At 48.8% G+C, this 18,578-nt stretch overlaps 1 protein-coding gene across 1 annotated transcript in view; it reads right to left on the reverse strand.

Moving 5' to 3' along the window:
* The window catches only part of WNT3A (Wnt family member 3A), a 97,743-nt gene extending 82,215 nt beyond the window's left edge, over positions 1-15,528 (reverse strand). Inside the window, exon 1 of the mRNA XM_006258943.4 lies at positions 14,783-15,528. Within this exon, the coding sequence (XP_006259005.3) occupies positions 14,783-14,853 (71 nt within the window). The 5' untranslated portion in view covers positions 14,854-15,528. The remainder of the gene's footprint in view (positions 1-14,782) is intronic.
* Between the last annotated feature and the right edge of the window lie 3,050 nt (positions 15,529-18,578).

An 18,578-nucleotide genomic window follows, 5' to 3' on the forward strand; every position in this document is an offset into this window, starting at 1 on the left:
CAGTCGATGACGTTTGCCACAAAGCAGCATTGGTAGCCACGCGCTGCCCACCACCAAGTCAAAAAAACCTGCCAAAACAATTGGTCCTCTTTGAGATGTATTACGGGGTGTTTTTTGTGGGGTCAGCGTGGGAGGTGGAAGGTTTGGTAGCCTGGGATGGGGGGAGTGAGAGCAGGCTGCCCACGCAGCCGTCCAGGACCTTCTGTCTTGTGGTCTTCTCCTTCCCTTCCCTTGTTTTTCTGCTCCTTTCTCCTTAAGCACATGGCTCCTGCACATGGCTAATACAAGCCAGGTCACAACTTTTTTTTCCCATAAACCCACAAAAGCATCAGGACCAGGTCTAAAAACCACAGGCTGGGAAAGGGAAAGATACAGGGTTGCTTAAGGGGTAGGGTACTGGGCTTGGAGTCAGGAGACCTGGGCTCTACTCCAGGCCATGCTATAAACCTGAGGGGTAATCTTGGGTAAGTCACATCATTGCTCTGTGCCTCTGTCTTTCTAGCTGTAAAATGGGGATGATGCTGCCGATCTGCTTTGCAAAGTGCTTTGAGGTCTAGTGAAAGCCCTAGGAGAGAGGAGGATGATATGATGCTGGGACAAGCAGAAAAGAGGATTTTCTGGGTAGGACACTAGTGTGGAAGTCAGGAGGAGAGGGGGGTTCAATTGGTCAGGTTTTTGAGCAAGTCTCTGAATCCACCTTATGCCTCAGTTTCCCCCTCTGTCCAAACGCAGACAGGACTTGGCTCACAGGAGCTCGGCATTGGTGAGAGGCACAGAAGGTGAGACATGGTACCTAGATCGAATGGATGTGTCGGAGACACTTCCACCATTATTTGCCATCAGGATGGAAAACAACCTCTCGGACCATAAAGAACAGCCTCAAGATGTAGACTGTGCAGCCCAACCCAGCAGGCCTTGAAAGCAGATATATGATGGCGTTGGACTGCAGTCATTAGTCCTGTGCCTCATTTAGGATGGGTAGGTCTACACTGAGGTCCCTGCAGCTCGTGGGACCATACCCAAGCTGGCTTTGTGCTAAATGCTGGGTCAGATCCCATTAGCAGTGATGCTAATGGTTCATCACCTCTACATTTGCCCAATTTCTTGGGTGGGTTTTGAGCTCTATGTGCATGCAGCTAAGCTGCTATTGGTATCCAAACCAGCTCACTGAAAGCTGGCAAGGGTATGTCTATATTATGCCACGGTCATGGCACTCGCTGCCATGTGGCTATCCCCAGAGATGAAGCAAAACGCCCAAATGATGGGCTTCGTCTCACTGACTCCAAAGCAGCGTCCTGGTGCTCGGGAGACCCAGTCATCAGTGTCTGGGAAAAGAGATCAAACAACCATAATCTTTCCTCCTGTTCCTCTCTGGAAGATGCCACCAGGACCCGATCAGCAGCAGCTTCAGTCTAAAACAGCAGGTATGCAGCTGACCTACACAAGGAAGACTTGTGGACTAGCTTTTCTGGTTCCTCAGCATCCTGATCCCTATCTATCGAGATATCCATGGTGGTTTATCTGGCCTCCATCATCATAGCACATGACTGCCTCCCACCCTTTAGTGACTTCATCCTCACCATCCCCTATGAAAAAGCTCCTGTTTTTCAGAAGGGAAACTGAGGCATAGAGCAGGGACTGGCTTCCACTGTGTGCATAAGTGGGACTGCTGATGGGGACTTTTACCTGTTGCAGTAATCCTAATACCAACTATAGATGAGGCTTTGGAGATAAGCCCTGATCTAATCAGCCACTCCTATTTCCAGCTACTAGGATCATTAATAACCAGATGCCCGGTGTCTCTCCCATCAGTGACTTCTTTCTGATTGCTTCACTCTGCAGCTGCAGACCTGGCCAAAGCCTATACCTCCAGCAAAGCAGATCATCAGTTTGCATCAGCGTTTTTTGATCGCTGCATTAAACTTTGCTCCATTCTATGTTTTAAAACATCGGACAATGGATAGATGAATTTTGTACTGAACATTTGCATGGCAGACAAGGAAGCCATGAGTCAGATTTCACTGGATTTTGCAGATTGTGGTGTATCTGCACATAGCCAGGGGTCTGCAGATCTAAAACCAACACTCACCATTGCCCGGTTCACGGGCTTCTGCAGGACCCTGGAGAGACCAGCTCACCAGTCTGACTTAGAGAGACTCCAATGAGACCGCAGCATGACATTGGTTTGAAATGGTCACTTGTCTGTATTCTGGATCTGTATTCATCCCTTTGTTTCAAACACAGGGGTGAAGAGATCCTCCTTCTACTGCAAATCCTCCTTCAGGGACTTCACCAGGTGTGCTCTTCTACTCTAAGGACATCTGCAGACTACGAGACATCCCTTAGTCACAGCAATCCAGATCCACAAAAGTGCATAAGTGCCCAACTCCCAGCAAAATCAGTTAGCTCCACTGCAATCAAACAAAGGGAATTAGGTGCCTAATAGGAGCGGTTACCTAAATATATTGGTGGGATTTCAACTTGCCCCTCTTCCCTTCCCAGACTTAAACCCTCATTGTATTGCTTCATTGCCTACAACCACAAACCTTTCTCAACAGCAAGCAAGCCAGACTTCCCTTAATGCTGAACTATCTCAAACTTCTAAACGATTGTCTCTGGAGATGGCTCCTTTGAGATAGACCCAGGAAGAGATGAAGGTATCCACAGCTGTGCACATTCAGCTAGTTTACCAAGTTATTGAGGTCTGAACTGCTCCCATGCTTGGTGGTTGGTGCTGTGAGGAGGAGAGGGCTAGGAGATGACCCTTCCTTTGCAAGCAATTGGTCTGTTCCTATTGCTCAGGGGACTTGAAGTATATGAGACCTTCATTACCACTGCATCTAAGCTCCTCACACCCTTTGTCGATTTGTCCTTGTGCATGCTCTACAAGATAGGGAAATGCTGCTTTTATTCCTCTCCTGCAGCCAGACAGCTAAACGCAAAGAGATGAAGGCCCAATTTTGAAAGGTATTTTGGTTCCTAAAGAGGTAGGGGCCACCTAGTGTGATTTTCCAAAGGGCCTTGACTCCTTCCCCATGGCCCCCCCAAAGTGTCTTAAGAGCTTAAAAGAAAAATCTACCCCCCAGTGACTTGACCAAGGTCATACAGGGGCAGAGTCATGTATTAAACTTGGACCACCTGGGCACGTCCAGATGAGCATGCCCGTGCGGGACGTGGCACTGCAGAAGGGCATGTGGCACCACAAATTGCAAGTGTCGCATGTGCAGGGGTTTGCCACGCTGCTAATTTGCAGCGCAGCTGGTTTGCTTGATGCTGGGGGATCCTGATGTCAAAAAAACCCCGTGCTAGATAAAAGCAGGGTGATGCATGTGGCGGGGTGGCACATGTGCCCCAAACCAGAACCTGTCCAGGTGGGGCCCTGCTGCATCTGCTGGCTAGGCTCTGCATGCTGGATCGCTGCCGCTGCAGCTTGGAGAGGCCCCCAGGACCCCAGGTAAGGCTGCTGGGGCCTGTCGGCAGGGCGGTCAGCACTCAGATCTAGACTCCAGTGATTTCAGTAGGAGCCCAGGTGCTCCCTTGCCCTACCTAGGGCAACTTGCCACACGCCAGAGTGCATATGCACAAGCATTTCCCAGGGAATGGCACAACTATGTGCTGCTGCTGTTTGTCCCTAGGGAAATGCATGTGCACACTTGTCGGGATGCACCCCCTGAGTACCAACCCATTGCCACAACCGGAAGGCCTCTAAGAGGGCTTCTAAGAGCTGCTGCTCCCCAGAAGAGACCCTGCTCCGAAACCACTGATATAAAAAAGAGCCTTTCCATGGATATCACCACGCTTTGGATTAGGCCCTGCCTGCTGGTACCCACTGCCTCGTTTCTTCACTTTCCATTATAGCATTGCAAAACAATGAAAGATTTTGCTATGAATGTTTGAAGGGAACCAAAGCACTTTTGTGCCGTTAAAAACTTTATTATGTTTAGGAACAGGCATATTATTATTATTTCTGCTACTGCTACAGAAGAAGAGGGGGATCTTGTACATCCAGAAACTATCCAAATAATTGTATTTTTCTCTTTTTAGTTAACATACAGAGGTCACCTTCTGGGAAGCAGAAGGCCTCCTTAACAGCTGGGTTAAAGGAAAGGTCTTACAGCTCTTTGTTTCAAAGCCGAATCGATTCTTTTCTACCTTGTGCAATGAATTGCACTGAACAGTGTTGCCTTCCATTAAAAAAAAAACAACAAAGTGTGTAGCCTCTATCCTGTAAGCAGTATCCCAAAACAGAGGTCAGTAAGAAAAACACAGGCAGCGAAGGAGATGGTAGGAGATCCGAGCAAGAAAGAAAGGATCTGATTGTAAAGAACTGATGGGAAGAATAAAATGGAGAGGTGGAAATTGTGTTACGAAACACAGAGCGTGCCCTTGAATCAACAGGAATGATGCCTCTTCACATCATGGCAGGGTCGGACTTGATGATCTGCTCAGGTCCCTTCCGACCTTATCTACTATGAAACTATGAAACACAGAGATGTGTGTAAGACCATAGGTGATATGAGGAGATGAAGACAGTAAAGGCTTCAGGTTCTCCCTCTGTGGGAAAGGAGATTACTGCACCATGAGGCAGGGAAAGGCGCAGCAAGAAACAAGTCAATTAAAGCTGGACAAACACAATTACAAATTAGGTGCACTTTTTTAACAAGCAGAATTATTAGCTATGAATCAAACTAGCAAAAGAAGTGATGGATTCTCTACTTCTGCCTCTCTTCAGATTAAGGCTGGGTGCCTTTCTGGAAAGTATGCAGAAGCCAAATCCCACCGAGGCTTTGTGCAAATATAAGTTACTGAACTCAAGACAGGGATAATTCAGTGAAATGTCATGGCCTGCGGTATATAGGAGGTCTCACTGGATGATCCAACAGTCTCTTCTGGCCTTTATTTTGACTCTATCAATCTCTTATGATAGCATTTAGAAAAAAACCCAGGACAGCAATTTCATGCCTACTGAAATGCCAACATCTCCCCCCTCTTTTCCAGAACCGGAATGAGATTTTCGCTGAAACTTTCCAGTAGATTTTTGGTTTTTCTTTTTTTACTGAAATTTGCATCACAATTATTTAAATAAATAAATATACACACATACATATATATACATACACACACACACACACATACATACATATATATATATCTTGCCCAGAAACCAGGTTTCCAGCAAGAGAACATGGGTTTCGGTAAAGGGAAAAATGTGGGGATGTCACCAAAATAACGTATCAATGATGCTGCCCATTTGGAGGCAAAAAGCTTTGCTTTTGGGAATCAGACCATTTTTTTCAGGAAAGCCATTTGTAATGTGAGGAATTAATGCCTGTTCTAGAAACATTTTAACTAGGGTTTCTGTGTCACGTGCTTATAAGGGCTTCTTCGCTCTGCAAAAGTAGTGCAGCTTTGGGTAAACGTCTATAATTCCCTGCACAGACACGTCAGAAGGGACACAAGTGTAAAAACACTCTCCCTCTGCCTGAAGAAGGGTGTTTGCACCCCCAAAGCTTGCAAAGAACAATTTCCCCAACTATTTAGTTTAATAAAAGATATCATATTGACCCAAAGAACTTTGTCTGCCTGTGTCAAAATATGCTTCAAGTGAATATAGCTTTCCCTGCAGGCGAAGAGGAGCAAGTCATGTTGGTATAAAGCAAATTTTGTTCTGCCCTCACAGTATTCATGCTAGGGGCTGTATTACGTTCAAGTTAAAAAAAAATCACATCCCCACACATCTTATTTATCCCAGTACAAAAACTCTGGAGACCTAGGATGTGTCAAGTTCCTTTGATGGCAGGTGCCATAGAAATGCAAAGGGCTCTTTCATTGTCAGTCTAATTCAAGAGGGAAGGGGAGTTTAAATAGGCAGTTGACAAACAAGAGTGCTAAGAGCCGTGCCTTTTGTGATGCTTAACAATTTCCTTTGGTTCAGAGGGCCCTTCTAAAGAGTGCCTTATGTTAGAGAGTGAAGAACAAGGGAGTTTATGTTTAAATTTCATTTGCTTTTCATTGGAAAGCTTGGCCATATGCACAATTGACCACGAGGGAAAAGAGAAAAGGCCTTTTACTCACGTGCATAACTGCCCGCGTGCAAGGTCTTACCCTGTAATAAATAGAAGCTGCTATAGAAGAATATATCATGGCTTCACTTCCACTTACCATTGTAGTTAGCCTATAGTGCAGCACCAACCCCCCCGGTAAATTGTGGGTATGGCCATACCCATAACCGTGGGATCCAAACACCTGCTGGCAGGGCGGTCAGCACTCAGATCCAGACCCCAGCGATTTCAATAGGAGCCAGGCACCTAATTCCTTCCAGGATTTGACCTATAACCCCCCTAAAAGGACAGGAGATACAGGCTCGCAGCTAAAGACTTGCCCCAAGAAGGAGAACTTTTGTGCTCCAAGCTTCCCTTTGAGCTCTAGGCTTTGGCCCTCCAAGTCTGAAGCAAAAGCATGGACCCAACTCCTTTTCCAGTGGGGTAGCTTTGGGAACAGGACAGGACAGCCCATCGCTATCTGCCAGCAATGGGCTGAGCAATATAGATCACACGCTCCCGCAGCCCCTCGATAAATCTCAGCTGTCCGAATGCGGCGCGCCGCGATTCAGAGCCTGGAGGATTCCCTTCGGTGACACGCTTGTGTAATGTTTGCTAAGTGCTGTCATTATGCCCATAAAGCGCTTTATAACTCCGTCTGGTTATGTGACCCACGCACTCGAGGAATATAAACGTAGGAGTGTCATCCCCCGAGGAGAAGCACATAAAAACCTCCGGGGAGAATCAAAGACTCGGCCTGTTTGCTCTGGGATGGCAGAAGAGACCACTTCTTTTTTCTCTTTATAAGATATATGATGGGAAAACAAATTGGAACAATAATCCCCCACTCAAACCTGCAAGCAACCATGATTAGTGCCTGCTTCCCAGCAATGCTGAGCAGATCGAGAATAGTGCTCGGTGCTGTACGAATGCATCCGCTCCTGCCTTTCAGAGCTTAGATCGTAGACACGTGGTGAGAAAGAAGACGACGGGAAGGGGAAGTGAACTATCTATGGTCTCACATTGCAGGTCGGTGCCAAAACTCAGACCAAAATCTGGTATTTTGAGACCTACCCCAGGATGCCATCATCTAGGCCCCCCTGCCTCTTAAGCATTGATTTATTGAGGATTGGGTGGCAGATTAATTTTTTTCCAAAGCAGGACAGGGAAGTCCAGCTTTCCAATGATGAGACTGAGAAGTAGCACTCCTTCGCCATGTCCAGACAAGCGCAGATGTGGCACTGCACACTTGTCTGCGGCAACACACACTGCACATGCAGGTGTTCCCTGCACTGCTACTTCGCAGGATTGTGGCATGGGGTTGACCCCAGGATATCCCGGGGTCAAAAAAATCCATGCCGAAAAGAAGCAGGGTGACGCACATGGCAGCAGCGTGTGCTGCCCAAAACCAGAGCCATGTGCTGCACAAAACCAGCCAGGCTCCCTGCTGCAGGAGTGCCACGGCTCCAGCTCCCCCGGGACCCCAGGTAAGGCTGCTGGGACCAGCACACCTTACCTCTACCCCACCTGGGTAACCTCCATGCACCAGAGCACACATGGCATGGGTGATCCCTGGGGATAAGTAACACCACTGCCACTGAGTGCCACTGCTACTTGTCCCCAGAGAAACACACGTTCCCGCTCATCTGGACACTGCCTTTGGGTCTATTCCCTGCTCACCTATGGACTCATTTTATCCCCCAGGATACAACCATTCACTTTCCTGCCTCTGCTTACCCATCTGTAAAATGGGGATAGCAACATTAACCTCCTTCCAAGGATGCTATTAATTAATGTTAGTAAAGTTCTTTGAGATGTTCAGGTGAAAGGCATGATGGAAGGACAAATCCCTGCAACTGGAACTGCTCTGTAACAGATGCTTTATAAAGATGGCTGGGCTCTAAGAGAGAAAAGTTTCTTTTATTTGTCTTGGAAAGAGGACATTTATCTGTGACTCAGTTTGCTCTTTTTGTTTTACTGAAGGCTGCATGAGGTTTTTATTTTATTTTTTTTTAGGTTATTTTTTCTAATAAAGTTTTCTTGAAATTGAAATATATATATCTATATCTACATACTCCAGGATGTGCAATGACATTTTAAATGATTAGATAACGTCCTTATCAAGCTGGATCTGCAAGGAGGCTGGTCTCACAGCTCAGACCCCAGCTAGAATTTGAGACAGCTTGGTTCGGTTCCTGTCTCTGACACAGGCTTCATGAGTGACAGCGATCAAGTCACTTAATCTCTGCACCTAAATACCCAAAGCCTTGATTTCGGTGAGAACCAGGTGCCTGGAAACCTTTTGGGACTAGCTCTGCAAAGTGGGGATAGTGGTGCTTTCAGTTTCTCCCACCTTTTGCATCCTTAGGCAATTTTTACAAGGGAAGGGGTATGTCGACACCAGTGGCTCTTACCCTTTTTAGACTCAAGCCCCCGTCCCCCCTCCTTAGACTCAAGACACCCCTCAGAAACTGCTTCTCCTTCATTAAGGTTTTGCCTATGGAAACATAACAGATTTTGTGAGTCGTGTATGTGTTTGCACACCGAACGGTGCACTTGCACACTGAACAGGTGTTTGCACACCAAACGCTGCATGGCACCCTTGTTGAAAATCATACGGTGAAGGCAGCTGGTAAAGTAGGGCCCTGACCTGACAGCTAGGCCTTCCTGGTGTGGCTGCAGACATAGCCATCACCCTTGGGGACTTTTTATGAACAGGGACTGCTTTGCCCATTGCCTCAGCCCCTTCTAGAGCAGAACACAGCAGCTATTTAACCACAGGCAGAAACACTCCTGGACAGCACCCGAAATGAAGGCCATGACCATCCCCAGTGGCATGTCAAAGCCCTCGGCTGAGATGAACGGAGCTGAGCTCAAACAGGTGAATGCAATACATCGTTCGCTGCTCTAGAGATGGCTAAAGTGCTCTTATGCCAACAAACACTGCTCCCGCTGTTCCCTGAGTGACTTTCCAGCCCTCTGTGTCTCCTGACTCACCAGCCAGATAGCAATCATTACTCAACGTGCCCAGTTCAAAGCCTAAATGCAGATCATCTTTAAGGCACGGCCCATGCTGAGATGAAATCTGCACCTATAGAGTTGCAATAAAAAAATAACCCAGCTGTCTTTCTAGAACGAGGGCCTGACCAAATAACACCCAAATCCTGTATAGATGCAGAACAGCTCTGCTGAACTAAGGAGCCGTGCCTGAACCAGGCACGGAGACGTGAAAGCCACCACCGTGTCCTATCATCCCCATTTCTGCAGTGATGCAGTGCATGTCAAAATCCCAGGGCTGAATTTGCATTACTCAGACCTAAGATGTGGCAGAAGTGGCAGCTGTTAGCGATTCCACCGTGCAATGGCATATTCTCATGCAAAACTTGCCAATGGCAGGATATAGAAAAAAGGCGTGCTTGGCAAGCCGGATAAAACCTCTTCATGGGCCCGGTCAGGCCTGTGGACTGTAGGTTGTCAACCCAGGATGGATGTGTGCAGCAGCCCCCAGACGGCATCTCCCTGGGTAATACTCAGCTATACAACCATGCTGCCTCTTCTCTCCTGTGAGCTGAGCCTTTACGACTCTGCTCTCTCCAGAAAAGACGTGGCCATCTTGTACCCAGAACGACAGAGGAGGCAAACGCTTCGTGCTCTTTTCCCTACCCCTTTCTGCTTTGGTTTTCCTTTCCTCGCCAAAAAGAAAGAGCTTTCCAGCTAAAAGTCTGTACGCATTTAATGCCACCTTCTGCTTTCCCACCCACATTTCCCACCTCCCCTAGCGCTGGCTGATGCATTAGCAGCCTCTGATCTCCTCGATATTCAGATTCAATATATAAGAGCTCAGTGTCCATTGCTGTTATTGGTTTTTCCTTAAAGCAGTGGTTTTCAACCTTCTTTTTATTTTGTGGAGCCCTAAAAAAAATGTGAATGGAGGGGCAGACCCCTTTGAACTGTAAGTGTGGGTAGGCACATGCTTTTGATTGATCACAGTCACTTTTTGCAGACCCTTTAGGGGTCCTTGGACCACAGGTTGAAAACCACTGTCCTAAAGCAATCCTTCAGGCCTCTCCAAGACCTCCTGATGCCCCTCCATCACCTTCAGCACAAATAACACATTAGATCACTGATGGGGTTTTAAAAATCTAATTTGCACCACACCTGCTGTTGGCTGCCCCTTTGCACTTCACACACCTGAGGCAGTGGAGCTGGGCTGGGGAGCTCCACTTTTGCTCGTGGGCTCCGGGTGCTATAGTGCATGGATACAACAGCAATGCAAGGGGTGGTTACATTTGTGCGTGCAATGATCCTTTAGGCATTTTTAGTTCTAGGGGACACGTGCCCTGGAAATACAGAAACCTAGAGAGCCTTGTCCTGTGCCTGGGCCACTAGGGTAAAAGCCTACTACTGCTGCTCGTCAGTGGAGTGGCTCTTCCAGCGCCAGCACAAGAATTCAGGGCTGCGTCACTGAAGGAGCAATGGCACGGTGTGATCCCTGCACCGGCTCACGGGATAATGCTGAGCTCACTTCAAAATCCTGGGAGCAGCCCCACGGAAAAGGGCAATGCCTTTGACTAAAACATAAAACCCAAAAGAACAAGTTGTGCCAGAGTCTCATCTAGTCCCTTCACAGAAATGATATGGGGGGAGAGGGGGGAATAAAGGAAGCTTTGCCCGTAATCAATGGCCAGTTCAAAGCATACGTCAGAAACGCTGGTTCAGTCCTACTTGTTTTTTTCTTTACTGAGCAGGTCCCTGACACACTTGGCATCGCTTTTGGAGCAGTTTTCTTTTGCATCCGTGCCCCTATTTCTGCAGAGGTGTTTTGATATTATGGTGATGAGAGCCGTTTAAGTAGAGAGATCAAACAGTGAAGGGATTTCTTTTTACTGGGCTATTAAAACAAACACCACCGAACATACACAGCCCTGGAGGCACACTTATGGTCCCAGATAGCTTTCGCCTTGGCGAAGGATAATTAAACAACGCTGGTGTATGTACAGGAGAATGAATTTTGCTCTAGATTTGGGGGTTTATGTGCAGATCTTCATCCCATATTGCCCGTCCTACCCATTCAGCGCTATGCGGCAAGTCATCTTTCGTTCACCTCTATACCACGGATGTGAGATGCGTCTGAGGGCCCTGCTACATGTTTAAATTCAAGCTGGCTAGAAACCAGCTACACAGGTGTTACACATTGTCATGCCCTGACTTTCTAGCTGGTTGACTCTTTTATGGCTAGCCAGATAGTCATTTTTCTCTCGTGATTATTATTTTGCGTGTGCCGCCTGTGGCGGACCTAAGTTTATTGGGCGATTGAGCAGTGACTCACGTAATATATGTAATGTGTCACAGGGGCCTGAGAAGCAGCTGTCTGAGACCTAATGTGGAGTGGGGGTGGGGAAAAGCTGGGATTTCGGACACAGGCATAACATCAACCCCCCGCCCAAATCTTCCTTGCAACTCCATGTCTGGTGCTGTCCTGCTGCACTTGCAAAGGGCAGGTTGTACATCAAGACTGATGCACTTAAAAATCCTGCACTAGGGTCTGACACCTGCTAACCCAACCTTGCAAGAGAGATGCGGGGGGAATGCAGCAGTGATTAAGCCCCCTTCTTCCCCCGCCTGTTCCCAGCTCCTCCACCAGCCAGCAGCACGGCATGAAAGCAAAATGCACCCTGGTGGGGGAGAGAGAGAGCTCGGTGGGGAGCCTAACTTTGGGCTGCCACTGTTTTTTGATCCTGCTGGCTTTCCTCGGTGGAGATGCAGATCTTCCACCCACCTCCTGCCTTCTCCCCCACCTCCTTCCCCCTGGGTAGGTGACAAGGGAATATTTATGTTGGTGTCGGTGGAATGCATTTCCTTCTCCAATCAGGAATGCAAGAGAGTTTCTAATTATAAGTTATATCGGGGCTGGGAATAAAAGATCGCTTTTTAATGATTCCAGTCCAGGTGTTCAGGTTGCCTGTCTTATCAAGAACACATTTGCATTTTATTACCTTCCCCCCCACCCCTCCCATCCATCCAAATGAGTTTCCAGCTTCAGACATACCTGACATAGCTGAGCATGGTGTCTCTACTCCCCTCCCCATATGCACACACACACACACACACACAGTGCCTCTACCCCCTTTCCTCCCCATACGCACACACACACAATGATGCCTCTACCCACCTCTTCCCTATATGCCCCCCCACACAAACATATACACACAAGGTGCCTTTACCTCCTCTCCTCCCCATATATACACACACACAGACCCCCCCCACAGACACACATGGTGCCTCTACCCCCTTCTCCTCCCCATGTGTGCGCACGCGCACACACACACACACACACACACACACACACACAGAGTGCCTCTACCATCCTCTCCTCCCCATATATACACACACATACCACCCCCACACAGACACACACGTGCCTCTACCCCCTCTCCTCCCCATATGCACGTGCACACACACACATGCACACACTACCTGTACCCTTTCTCCTCCCCTCTTGCACACACACGCACAAACACGCGCACTGATGGCTGTACCACCTCTCCTCCCCATATGTGCATATGCACACACACACACACACAGATGCCTGTACTCCCTCTCCTCCCCATATGCACAACACACACACAAACACACACACTGATGCCTGTACCCCCTCTCCTCCCCATATGTGCACACGCACCCCCCCCCCCCATTCCTGGGGTCTTTCCTGCTGTGCCCTGGGTGGTTTGAAAGGGCAGGGAGATGGAGCGAGGGCAGGGCACTGGGCCCTCTCCTGCCCTAGCTGGATGCAGCCGGGCAGAGAGCAGGGCCTGGGCACGCTCTTGGAGGAAAGGGGCATCGTCTCAGCCAGAGGGGCGAGGGGCGCAGGCTCAGCCAGAGCTCCCCGGACCTTCAGCGCTGGAGGCTGTAAGTGGGAGAGGAGCAGGGGAGCATGCCCGCTCTCTGCCCCATGGGGGCCCGCTCTCTGCCCCGGTGCCCAGCAGGTCCCCCCCAGCCCAGGGCAGTGCTGTCCTGATGTGCCCAAGAGGCGCTGAAGGCTGCCTTGTTTCCCCTTGCAATGAAGGGGGGCAGGAGCAGCAGTGCTCTGCGGAGCCCCAGCCCGTCGGGCGGGCACGACTAACCCCGCAGCAGAGACCGGGTTTAACACCCGGGCCCGGGGGGACACATTGGGGCAAGCCCTGGCCCAGCTAAGGGGGAGTCAGCGGGGGTGTGCAACACTTTCCTGCGCGTGGGTGTGCGTGTGCATGTGTGGGTGTGTATGCATGCGTGCGCCTCTTTGTGCATGCGTGTGTGCATGTATGTGCATGCATGTGTGTGTGCGTGCCCAGGCTCTGCCTCCCCTCCCCGGGAGCCCGGCCGCAGCAGCGACCCCCCGGCCGGGGTTTCCCTCCTCCATCCGTGCCCGCCGCAGTAATTACACCGATGTGCACCGACTTGCCTCCCGGCCCCGCGCACTTCCACGGCCTGGTTTTTTTTTCCTATTCCCTTTTGCTGAAATGCTCTTAAAGGTGCAACCCGCCCGCTGCCCCCCGGGCTCCCTCGAGAGCGCGGAGCCCGCGCGGCGTCTGTCCGCGGGTTACCCCGGGAGAGGCGCGCCGGGTCCGGCTCGGGCCCTGCGCCTGCAGCCCGCTGTCGGGGCCATCGCTGCCCCGGGACAACGGGCCTGATTCGGCTCTGAGAGCTGGGCCTGGGCCGCAGCGCCCAGGACCGGGGGGGACGGGCCTGATCCGTGTGTCTGTCGTCCGAGCGTGACCCAGAATATCATATCATATCATGCAATGACATGCAAGATATAATATAATATAATATAATGCAATGCAATGCAATGCAATGCAATGCCATATACTATGCTATACCGTACTATATACTCTATTATACTGAAATGCAGTGTAATGAAATGCAATGCCATATGTCTTACTACACTATACTGCAATACAGTGAAATACAATGCAGTGTAATAGCCTATATTATTCTATACTGCAATGGAATGAAATTTATACTATACTATACTATACTATACTATACTATACTGCAATGCAATGCAATATACGATAATTCAATACATTGTAGAGCAGAGCACAGCATAGTATAGTGTTATAATCCGCCCCAATCCCAGTCCCAACCAATTCCCTCTCCATTCCACTCCCACCCCGCTTCTTTCCCTTTACATAACCAGCTCAGGTTGTTCAATCTTGTCTTACCTACGGGGGTTTTTTTTTTTTTTGTTCTTGGGTTGTTGTGTTTTGTTTTTTTTTTTAATTTTAATGTTCCTCAAAGCAAAGGGGAGCGATGTTTTTCATCCTTTCCCCCAGCTCCCTTCCACCTGACTAGCTCGAAAGCACCTTGAAATGCTCATGTCAACTTGTATCATTATCTCTTTAATTCGCTCCGTGCCTTTTGTTCCTCGCAGGAGAGGATCAAAGGACTTGAAGGGGCAAAAAAAACAACAACTAACTTTCGGATCTGCGTGTGTGCCTCTCGCCCGCGCTCTGCTCTACAGTAGGAGAAGGGGAGATCAGGTATAACCCAGTCAAAATAAACACAGGGATGGATGTATAAATAAAAGAGGTGAAACGCGGATCCTGGAAAGTTTCTGGCACTGGAGCAAGTCCGCTTCTCCCGCTCAGTGGCAGCGGATGGGGTCTATCAAGTCATCTCCCAGGTCAGGAAAGCGCAGGAGGAGAAAATACCCTTTCAAACGAGGGGGGGAAAAGAAGAAGAAGAAAAATAAAACTTACCACCAGATTGGGTAACTTGACATCGCTTGACTCAACCCACAAAGAAACAGGAAATATCCAAAAGAGGCCATGGATAAAAAAAAAAAATGTCCCTTTTTGTTGCCCTTTTTTTTTTTTTCTTCTTTTTTTTTTTTTTTTTTTTTTGGAAGGGGGAAACCAGAGTTGCCAAAACTTTTCTTTCTTCTGAGGTATGATGATGGATGTCAGTAATCAGAACAATAATAATACAAAATAATTAAAGAAAAGAAAAGAAAAGCCAAGTCTCAAGCCCAAGCCAGGTAAATCCTTTTTCTCTTCCTTCCTCTACTCCTCTCAAGCAAAAATCTCAAGAGAGGTTAAAAAAAAAAAAAAAAAAAAAACGCAAAAAAACCCTCTTCTCTCAGCCAAGACACTGAAGGCAAATATTAAAAAAAAAAAAAAAAAAAAAAAAGAAAAAGAAAAAAAAAAGTTTGAAGTAGCTCTCTTTAAAAGGACCCAATCAGCACTTATTGCCAAAGGGAGAATTCTGATGCTCCAGCTTCCTCTGTCAATCAGGAACGCTAAGGCAGGAATGAGCTAATTGCAAAGAGATAGTGTTTTAATAGTCATTAGGGGCACGTTGGCCCACAAGCCACGGATAAAATGTAGCTTAAAAAAAAAGGGTGGGTGGGGGGTGGAGAGGAAGATTTAAGGGGTATAAATAGACAGGGGGACCCCTGCGGATTTGGGTAGCTATAACAACCTGCCCGGATTTCACTCCCTGGGTGGAAGCGACTAAAAATGCAAGAAAAAAAATAAATCCATAAATGTGTGAAGTTTTTTTTTCTTTTTGGGGGTGGTGGTTTGGAAACTTTCACGCTCTCTTCTCCCATCCCCTGCTCCTCCCCAGCTGATGCGCTCCAAACACCTTTCCAGAAACTTTCTTTGGGGCTGTTTTATTCCCCCCCCCTTTTTTTTTTTCATTAAAAAAAGAGGATTTGCACACACACAAACCCAGACCCTCCCCCCCAAATCATCTCTCCAGCAACATACGAAGCTCTCCAATGAGCAGGGAAAAATCAGCCCTTTCCAACCTCCCCAGAGGGATCGATCCCGGCACAACTCTTTTATACAACGGCATGGATTGCATTTGGGTTTGGGCGAAGACATCGCTTCACCCTCCTGGTCACCCCCAAACAGCCCTGATCCCTTTGTCTCGCCCGTGTGCCGGCGTTCCAAACCCCGTGTCCCAACGTTCCAAACCCCGTGTCCCAACGTTCCAAACCCCGTGTCCCAACGTTCCGAATTGGAACGAGTTATCTCGGCGTGGAGGGCGGGGCGGGCTGAGAACGGGGCGAAGCTGAAGGTTTATTCTGGAGCGACACCCTAAGAACTCACATAGGTAAAAGAACGCATCTATAAATACAGACACATTTATACAGATATCTGTATACACACACATATATCAATATAGATATATGTGTATACACGCATATATAAATATATATGTACATACGTATGTGTGTGTGTGTATATATATATATATATATATATGTGTGTGTGTATATATATATATATATATATATATATATGAAAGCAGGGGTCGCTTGTCATGGGGAAGAGGGTCTCCATCCTCGTTCCTCCGGGACATCTGCCTGCAAAACAGCTGTATTTGCGAGCCGGTGTGAAGCAGAGGACACCCGTCCCGCTCCCCCTGCCTGGGGAGAGCAAGGTGCGGACCGGGAGCCGAGCTCGGGCTGATTGTGAACAATAAGAGTGTGGCGGGGAGCGCAGGGCACGGCGAGGGGGACTGGAAGGTGATGCTTTCCCCCGGGGGCGAGGGGAAAACCCCAGGGACCGACACTACCCCCCCCAAAAAAATCCGATCGCTTTTAAAAAAATCAGGATAATAATTTGGTTGGAGAAAGGCTGGGTCCGGGGATTGGTTTTAAATCAAAAGGAAGGTTCCTTGTTTTAATTCAGCATGGCACCCATGCCTGGGCTGAGACAAGACACACACACACACGCAGATATATACACATACATATTTATATATCGATGTGTATGAGTGTGTATCTGTGCGTGTGCGCGTGAGTATGTATACTCGTGTTTCTTGTCTATACGCGTGTTGTATATACATCTATGCGTTTCTTATATATGTATCTCTCTTAAATACCCAGGCATGTGTGTACACCCGCACACTCAAACACGCACAAACGCACGTATATAAATACACAGCCACACGTAGCCATACACACACGCGCATACATCTGTACACATACCCCCACACACTCGTCCATCCACACGCGCGCACACGTATACATAGACACACACATGTGCACATCCATACACACACAAACACACGTCTATACACACATATATCTACACCCCCCCGCACACATATATACACACAGGCATACATGCCCACGCACATACACATACATATATACACACACGTGTATATCCACCCCCCCCCCCACGCGACCGGGACACGCCTGGCCCCGTGCCCCCTCCCCGCTGCCCGGCCGTGCCGGGTCCCCCTCGGATGCACGGAGCCTCCTCCAAGGAGGGGATTTCTCTGCCTTCTCCAGGGGAACTGCTCACCCTCCTGCTCTGCCCCCCCGTGCCAGGCAGGGGGTCTCCCCAGGGTCCCTCACCTGCGAGCCGATTGGGGAAGGGCGTTTTTGGAAGGGATGAAACCTGCCCCTCCCATCCAGGAAGCACAAGCAGCTTTACCTGCAGGATCCCAGCCAGCCCCTCTCGCTTTCCCTCTCCTCTTTTCAGCTGCTCTTTAAGCCAGGATGGAGATAATCCACTTTAGGTGTGTGTACACACAGAGCACACACACACATACACACACACACACACACACAACACCCCTCCCCCCCATCCTATTTATCTCCTGGCCAGCCCCAGCACTGCTGTGAATTCCTAAACCCACCTTTTTTTTTTTTTTAAATTACACTACTAATTAACTATGAAGACACCAGCCTGATGCCAAACAGCCTCCATGCCTGGCGCAGTTAAGGTTGCTAAATAACGCTGCAGTTGGTTAGCTCTTACGCTAGCCCTGGCCACTTTGGGCCTGATCCTGCGGGCCAGAGCGATGCGGGAGCAAAGGTGGTATTAGCTTCAACAGCTCAGGGGCTTGGCTCAATCTAGGCCAGTGCTGCCCTATTTCCCTCAAAGAGCTGGTTCTTATTTATTAATTTTTTTAAGGGCCCAGTGCTGCCAAACATCACATGCCTGACTCCAATCAAAGGCTTGCTCAACCCCCCTGCTTCCCCACGGCCCTTCTTCCAAGTGGCTACCGGCTACCATCCCTGCTCCATCCCTTTCCCTCTGCCTGCCAGGGCTGGGTGGATCATAGCATAGGCACTGACTTTTATTTTGCTGGGGAGGAGGACTAAGATGATGGACATGTGGAAAGTTTTACACATTTCAGGTGACTTCCGTCTTCCTGGGGGAGGCAGGCAGAGTCGTCAGGCCCCCACATATGTGGCACCTCTGGGGCAGAGAGAACCCCCTTTGAGCCCCTCTGATGCAAGGAGCTTGGGAAAGGAGTAGGCACTAGAGCTGTGACGGTGGTGAGAGGGTAAGTGGAAAGGGAGGACAGGGAACCAACCTGGCTGCTACATCAAGGCATAGGAAAGTGCAATTTAAAGCCAGGCCAAACCCTGTTTGTTCATAAGAGCGGCCCCTTCAATCTCTACTGGGGCCTGTTGTGTGTCTTGGGGGGGGGGGAGAGCAGATCCCATTTCCAAGGGCAGGGAGTTTGGATTAGCCATGGCACAGGCAGTGCATGCTGTGCTGCATTCACCGAGCTACGCTCACTGCA

This window comes from Alligator mississippiensis, chromosome 5, assembly GCF_030867095.1.
Source record: "Alligator mississippiensis isolate rAllMis1 chromosome 5, rAllMis1, whole genome shotgun sequence".
In the NCBI taxonomy this organism is placed as follows: Eukaryota; Metazoa; Chordata; order Crocodylia; family Alligatoridae; genus Alligator; species Alligator mississippiensis.